A 13,682-nucleotide genomic window follows, 5' to 3' on the forward strand; every position below is an offset into this window, starting at 1 on the left:
GAATGATAACCTCTGAGGATGCCTGCCATAGATGTGGGTGAAATGTCAGGAGAGAATACTTCTGGAACATGGCCACACAGCCCGAAAGAAATACAACAACCCAATAGTGAGATAACCCACCAAATTAGACATCACAGAGCTAAAATTACATCTTAACAAATAAGCATTTAGGACACTTAAAAATTAGAGGCTGACAGCAATTAAAACGTAATATTTTAAAAGCCAGAAGAAAGCAATTTCATATTTCTATTATTATATATTTATTGAAAATCTTATGTATCTTATATGTCCCCCATGTTGTTTAACATCCACATGAAGCAGCTGGGAGTCAGGAGCTTTGGAGTTCGGTGCCATCTGTACGCAAATGATGCCCAACTCTACTACTCATTTCCACCAAAAGCCAAGGAAGCAGCCCAGACCCTGAACTCTTGTCAGCTGCTGTGGACTGGATGAGGACTAACAAACTGAAATTGAATTTAGACAAGACGGAGATCCTCCTGGTCAGTCGGAAGGCAGATCAGGGTATAGGGTGGCTACCTGTGCTGGATGCTCGAATGTTAAGATCTTCTAGCGAGGCCCTCCACTCGTTGCTGCCACTATCACAAATGTGGTTGGCAGTGACGAGAGAGAGAGAGGGCCTTTTCGGTGACCGCTCCAACTCTTTGGAACTCCCTCCCCAAGGAAGTTAAAACAGCCCCCTCCCTGACATCTTCTATAAAGCAGCTAAAGATCTTCCTGTTTGCCCAAGCTTTTGATGAAGACACTTAGCTGTAACGACAGGAAGGTTAACTTTTATTGAATCCAGCTAAGATCACCATCTATCTTGTTGAATTGCCTGCAATAACTGTATTAGAGAAATGTTTTAAAATATGTTTGTTTCTTATTGTAAATTTGTTTTTACAGGTTACAGTTTTACATATGTATATTGTTTTATATTGTCTTTTATAAGGTTGTAAGCCACTTTGGGTTCTGTTTAGTGAGAAAAGCAGGATATAAATAAAGATTTATTATTATTATTATTATTATTATTATTATTATTATTAAACACCAAATTAAACACCAAAACATCATGTTTTACAGCAAATTGACAGATAAAACAGTTCAATACATGGTAAAGTTATGTAGTACAGTAGTCTCACTTATCCAAGCTTCACTTATCCAAGGTTCTTTATTATCCAACGCAGTCTGCCTTCTAGTATTCATTGTTTTTGTAGTAAATGTTGCAATGTTTTGGTGCTAAATTTGTAAATACAGTAATTACTACATAACATTACTGTGTATTGAACTGCTTTTTCTGTCAGTTTCTTGTAAAACATGACGTTTTGGTGCTTAATTTGTAAAATCATAATGTAATTTTATGCTTAATAGGCTTTTTCTTAATCCCTCCTTAAGATACAAAATTTTCACTTATCCAATGTTCTGCCGGCCCGTTTATCTTGGATAAGTGAGACTTTACTGTAGTTAATGTATTTACATTGTCGGAAATTAAATCCGTAAAAAGGTCAGTCCTTGCTGCCTAGAGAAATAGCTGTGGACCCGGGCGGGAGGCAGACTGCACTGGATAATCAAGAATGTTGGATAAGTGAATGTTGGATAAGTGAGACTCCACTGTATTATTATTATTGTTGTTGTTGATTTAACCTCCAGTTTGCTAGTTAAACTGAATCACCATGTCACAAAAGGATGCATTTCCAAAAAGTGTATACCCAACATGAAAAGTTTGGAAAGCTTTTGTCTTAGACAGTCTGTCTGGGGTCAAATACCACAATTCTCTCAAATGTGAATTCTATGGCAATGTAGATTTGTACTCTTTGAGAAGCTCTATCATACTCTATGCGTTTCTAGGGTTTCTTCCCAGTGTGAGTCTTTTAATGTCTATGTATAGTTCTATTCTTCTGTTCACACTCCAGGCATTTAGAGGGCTTCTCCCCAGTGTAGATGTGCAATCTCAGCAAAGCTCTTTCCACATTCCAGGCATATTTGGGTTTCTCCACAATGTGAGTCCTTTGATGTCTATGTAGATTTGAACTATGAGTCTAGCTCTGTCCACACTCCAGCCATTTCTAGCATTTTCTCCCCAGCGTGAGTACTTTGATGACTACTTAGATTCAAATGATTAGTGAAAATCTGTCCACACTCCATGAAAGTATACGGTTTCTCCTCAGTATAAGTCCTTTGATGTGAATGTAGATTTCCACTCTGAGTGAAGCTCTCTCCACATTCCAGGAATGCAAAAGGTTTCTCACCAATGTGAGTCTTTTGATGTCTATGTAGGCTTGCACTCTGAGTGAAGCCCTGTCCACACTTCAGGCACCTATAGGGTTTCTCCCCAGTGTGGGTCCACTGATGTGAACGTAGATTTGCACTTGAAATGTAGCTCTGTCCACACTCCAGACATGTGAAGGGTTTCTCCCCAGTGTGGGTCCATTGATGGGTATGTAGATTTGCACTGGTAGTGTAGCTCTTTCCACATTCCAGGCATGTATAGGGTTTCTCCCCTGTGTGGATCCATTGATGTGAACGTAGACTCGAATGATTGGTGAAGCTCTGTGCACACTGCAGGCATTTATAAGGTTTCTCCCCAGTGTGAATCCTTTGATGTGAACGGAGATTTCCACTCTCAGTGAAGCTCTCTCCACATTCCAGGCATATATAGGGTCTCTCACCAGTGTGAATCTTTTGATGTCTATGTAGATGTGCACTCTTGGTAAAGCTCTTTCCACACTCCAGGCAGGTATAGGGTTTCTCGCCAGTGTGGGTCCATTGATGCGAACGTAAATTTGCACTCGTAGTGTAGCTCTGTCCACACTCCAGACATGCATAGGGTTTCTCCCCTGTGTGGGTCCTTTGATGTCTTTGTAGATCTCCACCCTTGGCAAAGCCCTTTCCACATTCTGGGCATGTATAGGGTTTCTCCCCAGTGTGAATCCTTTGATGTGAACGTAGACCTGAACTCTGAGCGAAGCTCTTTCCACACTCCAGGCATGTATAGGGTTTCTCTCCAGTGTGGGTCCTTTGATGTGAACGTAGATGTGTACTTTGAATAAAGTTCTTTCCACACTCCAAGCATGTATAAGGTTTCTCCCCAGTGTGGTTCCTTTCATGCAAACGCAGACTCGAATGATTAGTGAAGCTCTGTCCACATTGCAGGCATGTATAGGGTTTCTCCCCAGTGTGAGTCCTTTGATGTGAACGGAGATTTCCACTCTCAGTGAATCTCTCTCCACATTCGAGGCATGTATAAGGTTTCTCCCCAGTGTGAGTCCTTAGATGTCTTTGTAGATATCCACTTGTAGTGTAGCTCTGTCCACATTCCACGCATGTATAGGGTTTCTCCCCAGTGTGAATCCTTTGATGTGTACGCAGATGTCCACTCACAGTGAAGCTCTGTCCACACTCCAGGCACTTATAGGGTTTCTCCCCAGTGTGAGTCCTTTGATGTGAACGTAGACTCGAACTCTGAGTGAAGGTCTTGCCACACTCCAGGCATGTATAGGGTTTCTCCCCAGTGTGAGTCCTTTGATGCAAACATAGATTCTCACTATGAGTAAAAACCTTTCCACACTCCAGGCATTCAGAAGCTTTCTCCTTCATGTCAACAGTGATTTGCGTGTGGAATTTTAATGCAGATAATTGGCTCTTTTCTTTCTTTCTTATCTGTAAGTGAGGTCAAGAATTCAGCAAGATCATCTTGAAAGTATTTCTTTTTCTTGTATTGTTGGTTTCCTTGCTGAACCCAAGATATGGCTCCACAGAATCCCGATTTCCCTGGTCAAGAAAGAAACAAGAGATCAATAGTGAAAGACAGAAGTCTTCTTTATCTCCAAGTTTTCCGCCCTTTCATAGTTTATACTGAAAATGAAAATATCAAGAAATGCAGACATCAGGGCCTCAACTGCATATACAGATACCAGCAAAGGCAATAACTGAGTCTTTAAAAAGGGAATTAATCCAAAGAGAAAGAAGAAAGGAGGGAGGAGGAAAAGAATGAATGATAGGAGAAAAGGGGAACTCTTTCTATGGTAATACTGAAGCGTCACATTGATTTCATTGGGTTGAACAAAATATATCTGAAGGAACGGAAGACAGGCAGGCAGACAAAATGAATAGTTCTTTCCAAAATTGAAGGGTATCAATCACTGGATAATGGGATTTCCTGAATTACTGGAATGTGCTAAATGCTGAGGGACACAAAGATTACTGGGGTGCCTCCGATGATAGATCTGGTTCCTGAGCATCCCAAATTAGACTCTTGCTGCCACCAAAATTTCAGTCTTTTTCCAAAGTAATCCTACATCCAACCATCACCCTGCTCCCCACCCCACCCGTCTAATTCAAAACCACACTGAGACTTGTTGGGATGTTGACAAAACTAGTCTCTGTTGAACAATGTCCACTTTGGGCCATTCACTCCCTTGGATGCAAAGACAAGCACAGCTCTATCCATGATGTTTTTCCCCCTGCCAACCTCTTGGACCTTTGCCCACTTCACCCTTTCCTTCCTTGTCCTCTGCCCAGGAAAGATTTTCAGCAGCTGAAGGAGAGCTAGAGAAACACAAGCTTTTCATACAGGTTTCTTCCCAGGAATCATGACCCAACATGTGGAATCACCCCAAGAGAGGGTTATTTTTGAGTCTAACCACTCAACAGATTCCCAACAGCTCTAATCCACCAATGACATCCCCCAGCAACAGGGAGGATCAGCCAGAGCCAACAGCAGCCTTTCTCCCTCCCTACTCCTTTTCTCTCTCTCTCTCCCTCCAACACACGGGTGGCTGGGTGGCTGCAGACACTGTGCCTGTAACCTGGAAATGGGGCGTGTTCAAGCGGCCTGGATTGGGGAAGGGAAGAAAGGAACAGACGGGAGCTCAGAGTCACCACTGCGCTGGAACAGTGAAAAAAAGGAAGAAGAAAAGGGAGGGGAAGAAGAATGGGAAGGAGAAATGGAAGGAAATGAAAGAGGGGAGGGAAAAGAAGGGAGGATAATGAAATAAAAGGGAGGAAATAAATCCTGTGCCCTGGGGGAAACCAAAAGTGGCATGGAACATGGTCATACAGCCCAAAAAACTCACAGCAACTCAGCCAGGTATCCGCTCTGAAGGGTTTCAGGAAAAGAGGAGCAAAAAGGAAGAAAAAGAACTAGAAAAAAGGAGCCCTATGCATCAACATCTTCTTCCTCTCCCTCCTCCTCCTGGGGTACCCTCTATTGATGCATGTGACTCCAGTCCCCGCAGCCTGCAGGGAGGGGCTGCGGGCCCTTCACTCCCCCCCCCCCCACTCTGCCTGCGCTCTTTGGCACTCTGCCTGCATAGTGGCAAGCCCCTTCGCTCCCTCCTCCCTCCACCCCCCCCCCCCAACTGCTTTTTGTTCAGATCCATTCCAGGGCAGTGAAGGTGACGGGTGCCTAAGGAGGAAGTGCCGCAACCCCTCTAGGGGCCGGGCTGTGGCGCAGCTGGCTAGTAACCAGCTGCTATAAATCACTATTGACCGAGAGGTCATGAGTTCGAAGCCCGGGTCGGGTTAAGCCTCCGACCATAAAAAAAAAAAAAAAAATAGCCCCGGCTTGCTGTTGACCTAGCAGCCCCGAAAGACAGTTGCATCTGTCAAGTAGGGAAAATTTAGGTACGCTTTATGCGGGAGGCTAATTTAACTAATCTACAACACCATAAAAAAAACTGCTCAAGAGGAAAAGAATGAGGAAGAACAGCCACCAATGGACGGTGAAGCAACAGCTCCCCCTGTGGCCGGAATCGTGAAGCTGGAAAGATGTTAAAAATGCCTCTGTGTCTGTCTAAAACTGAATGTTGTTTGTCTGTTGGCATTGAATGTTTGCCATATATGTGTTCATTGTAATCCGCCCTGGGTCCCCTTCGGGGTGAGAAGAGCGGAATATAAATACTGTAAATAAATAAATAAATAAATAAGGGTTGTGGGGTCGCAACCCCCAGGTTGAGAACCACTGTGCAATGTAATTGCAGCTCTTCTAGTCAAAATAGATAATTCACAATGAGGATTTTGTTAGAAGTGTAAAGCAAAGAATGGGACTTTCTTCCCTGTGTGGTGGTCTTGCAAACTGGTGCAGGCTTATTGGAAAAAATATAAAGGAAACAAATAATAAATGATCCACAACAAAGTTTTAAAATATCCAGGGATGTGCCTATTAGTAAAGGTTTCCCCTGATGTTAAGTCTAGTCATTTCTGACTCTGGGGGTTGGTTGCTCATCTCCATTTCTAAGCCGAAGAGCCTGCATTGTCCGTAGACCCCTCCATGGTCATGTGGCTGGCATGACTGCATGGAGCGCCGTTACCTTCCCGCCGGAGCGACACCTATTGATCTACTCACATTGGCATGTTTTCGAACTGCTAGGTTGGCAGAAGCTGGAGCTAACAGCGGGCGCTCACTCCGCTCCCGGGATTTGAACCTGGGACCTTTCGGTCTGCAAGTTCAGCAGCTCAGTGCTTTAACACACTTTGCCACCGGGGCTCCTATGCCTAATACGGTAGGGTTATTCAGAGACAATGTAGAGCAACCAGAAATAAATTTGCCAGTACATCTTCACAGCTGCACGTATAAAAATTGCCAAGATTGGAAAAGTGAAAAAACGCTAAGTATTTCAAATTGGAAGGACAAACTGTGGGCTTACACACAGATGGCCAAGATTTCTAGTACAGTAGAGTCTCACTTATCCAAGATAAATCGGCCAGCAGAACATGGGATAAGCGAAAATCTTGGATAATAAGGAGGGATTTAGAAAAAAGCCTATTAAACATAAAATTACATTATGACTTTACAAACTAAGCACCAAAACATGTTTTACAACAAATTGACAGAAAAAGCAGTTCAATACACAGTAATGTTACCTAGTAATTACTGTATTTATTAATTTAGCACCAAAACATTGCAACATTTACTTCAAAAACAATGACTACTAAAAGGCAGACTGCCTTGGATAATACAGAACATTGTATAAGTGAAGCTTAGATAAGTGAGACTCTGCTGTAATTTGAAAGCTGGCTATAGCATATCTGATGGGAGAATTTAAGAAATAATAATCTATTTTATACCCCACCACCATCTCCCCGAAGGGACTCAGGGCAGCTTACATATGGGACAGAAAGTCCAACACACATAATATCAACAATCCACTAAAACACAACTACCAGTAAAATAAAAATATCATAAAATAAAACAATTTGTATAAAACACAATTAACATAAGAGAAAAACAGCAACATTGGGCCCGGGCTGTGGCGCAAGCTGGAGAGCAGCCAGCTGAGACCAATCACTCTGACTAAGAGGTCATGAGTTTGAGGCCAGCTCAGAGCCTGCATTTGTCTTGTCTTTGTTCTATGTCAAGGCATTGAATGTTTGCCTATATGTGTAATGTGATCCGCCCTGAGTCCCCTTCGGGGTGAGAAGGGCGGAATATAAATGCTGTAAATAATAATAATAATAATAATAATAATGAAGGCTCCATCTGGCCATTTTCTTCAGAAACTATTGACCATAATTATAAAAATTTGCATGACCAGGCCATAAAAGGGTCAGACATGGGATAATGAAAAACAACATACAATAGGGCTGGGGAAATGAATACGGTGCAGAAAACAGAATGCTATCTGGAGACCTAGGGACTGGGCATTTATACGTAGGTACTAACCATTATCAAATGCTTGTTGGAATAACCAGGTTTTCAGATCTAAGAAGAAGGAGGACAGTGTGGGTGCTTGCCTAATCTACGTGGGGAGGGTTTCCAAAGCCAAGGGGAAACATCAGGGGAAACCTTTACTAATAGGCACATCCCTGGATTGACCTAGAATTATAGAGGGGTAAATAAAATGAGCATAAACTCTATAAATATTAGTGAAAAGAAGCCAAGGTGGTGGGTTCACTGGGGGTGAGACGAAGGGTGACTGCAATGTGGGTGGTGGATTGTCTATGCATTTGTATGTGTACATGTTTGTATATGCGCATTGTAGATGTATTTCTAGGCGCAAAGATCGCTGCAGACTGCAGCGAGGAAATAAAAAGACGTTTACTTCTTGGGAGGAGAGCAATGGCCAACCTTGATAAAATAGTGAAAAGTAGAGACATCACACTGGCAACGAAGGTCCGCATAGTTAAAGCAATTGTATTCCCCATAGTAACCTATGGATATGAGAGCTGGACCATAAGGAAGGCTGAGCAAAGGAAGATAGATGCTTTTGAACTGTGGTGTTGGAGGAAGATCCTGAGAGTGCCTTGGACCGCAAGAAGATCCAACCAGTCCATACTCCAGGAAATAAAGCCCGACTCACTGGAGGAAAGGATGTTAGAGGCAAAGATGAAGTATTTTGGCCACATAATGAGAAGTCAGGAAAGCTTGGAGAAGATCATGATGCTGGGGAAGATGGAAGGAAAAAGGAAGAGGGGCCGACCAAGAGCAAGATGGGATCCTTGAAGGGACTGGCTTGACCTTGAAGGAGCTGCGGGTGGCGACGGCCGACAGGAAGCTCTGGCGTGGGCTGATCTTCTCCAAGCTATATATATATAGAGGCACATTAAAACGTGTTTCTATGAAATATTTATTACACTACAGTTACATTATCCAGACAAAGGCCATAAGGAGACGCTAGACCAGTGTTTCCCAGTCTGTGGACCATCAATGGTCCCCAAGAACTAAAATATGGTCCATGGCCTCACCATTGCAACAAAAGTGACTGGTCTCGTGAAACCCTCTTATAGTGCTGAGGCAACAGGGATGTCGGAAGGGGAGAGCCAGACTACCCACGAAAGGCGCAACAACAACAAGCCTTCTGAATGCTGCTGCTCCTCCTCCCTCTGTCCCTCCCTCTGAGTGGAGCCATTCAATGTTGTGCCTGGAACTGGAGGCACCTTGGTGTCTTCATTTTTGGGCCTGTTCCTGGGGTTATTTGGGGTGCTGATTCAGAAAACTGCATTGGATATACCACATCAGCTCTAGATCATTAAATATGGCTTTCTGTAGGTGAACAGATGGCAACTACTGGAAGGCATAAGTTCTGTATCGGAAACTAGAGCTGCTGTGATCAATCCAATGCAATTTTCTGAATTAGTACCCCCAATAATGAAACCGAATCTAAACTTGATCAAAAACTGATTTGTAACCCTTTTGGTGCTAATGTTGGAGCGTGGTCCCTGTTCAAAGTGGTCCTTGGTGGGAAAAAAAGGTTGGGAACCACCTTCTGAGAATGGCCCTCCAGGAAGGACTGTAGGTCATCCGCCAAGGTGACCAAAGCTGTGTCTGTTCCATAGCCTGGCCTGAAATCAGATTGAAACAGAGCTCCTGTAGGTCTTCGTCAATACAACATTTATGTATAGAACTATTTAACATGGTCCTTAACTTACACATTATAGCCTGTATGTTCTTCGCCTTTGCCTTCATTTTTTTGAAAACAAAATAAAACTTATTTGTCACAAGAAATAATGGAATGTCTTGCATGCCTCTCTTTTTGTCTCAAGGTGGGTTGCAGCATGATTAAAACACATTATAAACATTATATAGATTATATATATAGGCAAAAGCTGCACATCAAAAATGTTGAACCTGACTCAGCACATAGAAGATGGGTTTGAAAGGCAGCAGATTACAGGAGCTGTCTTCATAGACCATCAGCATCTTCTGACACTGTAAATCATCGCCTTCTCCTGAGAAAAACTTACAAAATCACAAAGGACTATCACCTCACCCGTTTCATAGGAAATCTGCTACAAAACAGGAGGGTGTTTTTTTTTTTGTTGAATTCCAGGCCAGAGAAGCAGACGGCAAAACAGAAGAACGGCCTGCCTCAGGGAAGTGTACTTGCTCTGTCGATGTTTAACATTGACACAAATGACCAGCCACCGCCAAATAGGACAGAGTTTCATCTATGCTGATAATCATGCCATCATCAACGAAGCAGCTTTGAAATGGGTGAACAGAAGCTCTCCAAAGTTTTCAGTACTCTTACTGCCTATTATAGGGAAATACAGCAGTTCCCTAATCCATCAAAATTGCAGACGTGTGCTTTTCACCTTAAGAACAGACAAGCATCTCGAGCTCTGGGGATGACCTGGGAAGGAATCCCACTGGAGCATTGCAGCACACCAAAATATCTGGGAGTTACCCTGGACTGTGCTCTGACCTACAAGAAGCATGGCTTTACTATCAAGCAAAACGTGGGCACAAGAAATAGCATTGTATGAAAGCTGACTGGCACAACCTGGGGATCACAACCAGACACAGTAAAAACATCTGCCCTTCCATTTTGCCACTCTGCTGCTCAATACACATGCCCAGTGTGGAATACATCTCACCACATTAAAACAGTGGGTGTGGCTCTTAATGAGACATGTCGCATTATCACAGGAGGTCTATGCCCCACACCACTGGATAAATTATACTGTTTAGCTGGTATTGCACCACCTGATATCCACCGGTATTAGCAGCCTGTAATGAAAGTACCAAGGCATTGACATCTCTGGCCCATCCCCCATTCAAATATCATTTATTTATTTATTTGGTTTATTTATATCCCACCGCCATCTCCCGCTAAGGGGACTCGGGGTGGCTCGCAGAAATAGCAAATAAAAACAATAACAGTATACAGTACATCAATGGACAAAAACATGTACCAGTTATAAAATCTGAACATTAGCCTATGATATAAAAGCACGCTTAATAAAGCAGAATTAAAACCAGCGAGGTTACAGTAATAGATAAGCTAAAATGCACCTTATAAGTTATGAATTCAAGGTAATAGATAAAGTGCAATAAATTCATCTGGAGTCAGTTAGGGATGAGAGAAGCCCTGAGCTAATGTCAAGTTGACCAGGAGAAGTGCGACCAGCATGCCAACATCCTAAATCAAGAAACAGCTTCCTAAGGTCTACAGAGATACTTGCAGGAACACCTCAGCAATAGAGAGTGCAAAAGTGGCAGGCTAAAACCCAGAACCTCAAGCCATGGCTGAGGCTTGGAACTTGGAAGATGCTGAACAGACTGGACTCTGGCACCACGAGATGCAGAGCCAACTTCAAGAAATGGGGCCACAAAGTGGAGTCCAGGACCTGTGAATATGGAGAAAAGCAAACCACAGACCACCTATTACAATGCAATCTGAGACCAGCCACATGAAAATGGAGGACCTTCTTATAACAACTCCAGGGGCACTCCTAGTGGCCAGCTACTGGTCAAAGGACATTTCTTATATTTTTTTTCAAATACATTACAACTTGTACCCACAGTTCGCTTCTGACACGATAAATAAATATAACATTAGTAAAGGTAAAGGTTTCCCCTGACGTTAAGTCCAGTCGTATCCGACTCTGGGAGTCGGTGCTCATCTCCATTTCTAAGCCGAAGAGCCGGCGTTGTCCAGACACCTCCAAGGTCATGTGGCCGGCATGACTGCATGGAACGCTGTTACCTTCCCGCCAGAGCAGTACCTACTGATCTACTCACACTGGCATGTTTTTGAACTGCTAGATTGGCAGAAGCTGGAGCTAAAGCAGGCGCTCACTCCACTCCCCAGGTTTGAACTTGGGACCTTGTGATCTGCAAGTTCAGCAGCAAAATGCTTTAACACACTGAGCCACCGAAGGCTCCCAAATATAACATTATATATGTTTAATTCATCATTGGCTAATTGCAACATTCACACTTGCATCAGACAGACACCCTGGACAGATATAGGAACCGCCCTGCCTCATTCCCAACAGACCTCACAACCTTTCAGGATGCCTGCCACAGATGCAGGCGAAATGTCAGGAGAGAATGCTATTGGAACATCGTCATACAAAACGGAAAACTCACAGCGACCCTGTGATTCGGGCCAGGAAAGCCTTCGACAACAAACATAATAATAATCCTTCAAAGATACGTATAAACGATGCCTATTGAAACGCATTTCTATAAAATACATATTAAAATACACGGAAGAGAAATTAAAAAAAACAAGGCACGAGTTGAAAATGGGTGCCCAAAACTGGATGGAAAGTAGAATGCAGCCTGTGCAAGAAGACTCCAGAAGGGCCTGGGTCTCCGTCTTTCGAGGCCTGGCCTCCAGGAAGGAAATCCCTCAGGAAAGAGGAGGCTGCGCCTGAGGGAAAGAAAGGCCTCCCTCCCTTCCCTGGCTGCCTTCCGGCCTCTTGGTCCAAATCTGCCTGCGGCACCAAGGAAGCTGAGAGGCAGCAAAGGCATTCCTGGCCCATCTCAAACTGTCTTTGTCGAGATGGAAGAGATCGAAATGGGTCCCGGATAGAAACCAGAGCAAGAAGAGGGCGAGAGAGGATGAAAACGCTCACCTTGTCGTTCTTCCTTCTTTTCTTCCTCACAGAAATGGCGGCAGCAAAGGGGGCGGGGCCTAAATAACGGCGCCTCGCTGACAAAAAGGGGGCGGGGCCTAAATAACGTCGGCGCCTCGCTGCCGCAAAGGGGGCGGGGCCACCGTGTTTGCAAAAGGGGCGGGGCCTGACCGGCGAAAGGGGGCTGGACTGGATGGCCTTTGGGGTTCCCTCTCACTCTCTTTCTAAAGGGCTGCGACGCTTTCTTTGCTGCAGACAGTATTCTACTATCCGCTGTTCATTGTGACCATAAATCAGGTAAAAAGCCCAATGCAGTGGCTCTCAACATGGGGGTCCCCGGATGTTTTGGCCTTCAACTCCCAGAAATCCTAACAGCTGGTGAACTGGCTGGGGTTTCTGGGAGTTGTAGGCCAAAACACCTGGGGACTCCAGGTTGAGAACCAGAGTTGTTGTGTGTTTTCCGGGCTGTCTAGCCATGTTCCAGAAGCATTCTCTCCTGACGTTTCGCCCACATCTATGGAAGGCGTCCTCAGAGGTTGTGAGGTACATAGATGTGGGCAAAACATCAGGAGAGAATACTTCTGGGACATAGCAAGACAGCCCGGAAAACACACAACCAACCCCATGATCCCCGTGAACGTTGGATAAGCGAAAATGTTGGATAATAAGGAGAGATTAAGGAAAAGCCTATTAAACATCAAAATAGGTTATGATTTTACAAATTAAGCACCAAAACATCATGTTATACAACAAATTTGACAGAAAAAGTAGTTCAATACACAGTAATGTTACGTTGCAATTACTGTATTTATGAATTTAGCACCAAAATATCACGATTTATTGAAAACTTCGACTACAAAAATGCGTTGGATAATCCAGAACAGTGGAAAAGCGAGTGTTGGATAAGTGAGACTCTACTGTACATACAGCTGCTCTGAGTCCCCTTTGGGGTGAGAAGGGTGGGATATAAATGTAGTAAATAAATGTAGTAAATAAATAAATGAATAATTTTAGACTCGGGCTCACCCAAAGTCTGACATGACTTGAAGGTAAACAACAACAACAACAACAACAACTTGACTATCTCATTGGCCAGAAGCAGGTCCACACTTTCCATTGAAATCCTGATAGATTTATGTTGGTTAAAATTGTTCTTATATTCAAATATTGTATTGTTCTTTCATTGTTGTTGTTTTTTGCACTACAAATAAAGCATGTGCAGTGTGCATAGAAATTTGTTCATTTTTTTTTTTCAAATGATAATTCGACCCCTCCACAGTCTGAAGGATTGTGGGTCGGCCCGCTGCTTTAAACGTTTGAGGACCCCTGCTGCAGACAGTGTTCTACTATCCGCTGTTCATTGTGACCATAAGGCAGGT

At 43.6% G+C, this 13,682-nt stretch overlaps 1 protein-coding gene across 1 annotated transcript; it reads right to left on the minus strand.

The window, feature by feature from the left end:
* Nucleotides 1-236: 236 nt before the first annotated feature.
* On the minus strand, nucleotides 237-12,401 carry LOC100556022 (zinc finger protein 420-like). Its single transcript, XM_008122623.2, has 2 exons — nucleotides 12,304-12,401; nucleotides 237-3,768 (listed from the first exon to the last, which is right to left on the minus strand). Exon 2 carries the CDS (start codon nucleotides 3,592-3,594, stop codon nucleotides 2,029-2,031), a length of 1,566 nt encoding a protein of 521 aa, XP_008120830.1. The 5' UTR covers nucleotides 3,595-3,768; nucleotides 12,304-12,401; the 3' UTR covers nucleotides 237-2,028.
* Nucleotides 12,402-13,682: the final 1,281 nt, after the last annotated feature.

This window comes from Anolis carolinensis, chromosome 1 (genome assembly GCF_035594765.1).
Source record: "Anolis carolinensis isolate JA03-04 chromosome 1, rAnoCar3.1.pri, whole genome shotgun sequence".
In the NCBI taxonomy this organism is placed as follows: Eukaryota; Metazoa; Chordata; class Lepidosauria; order Squamata; family Dactyloidae; genus Anolis; species Anolis carolinensis.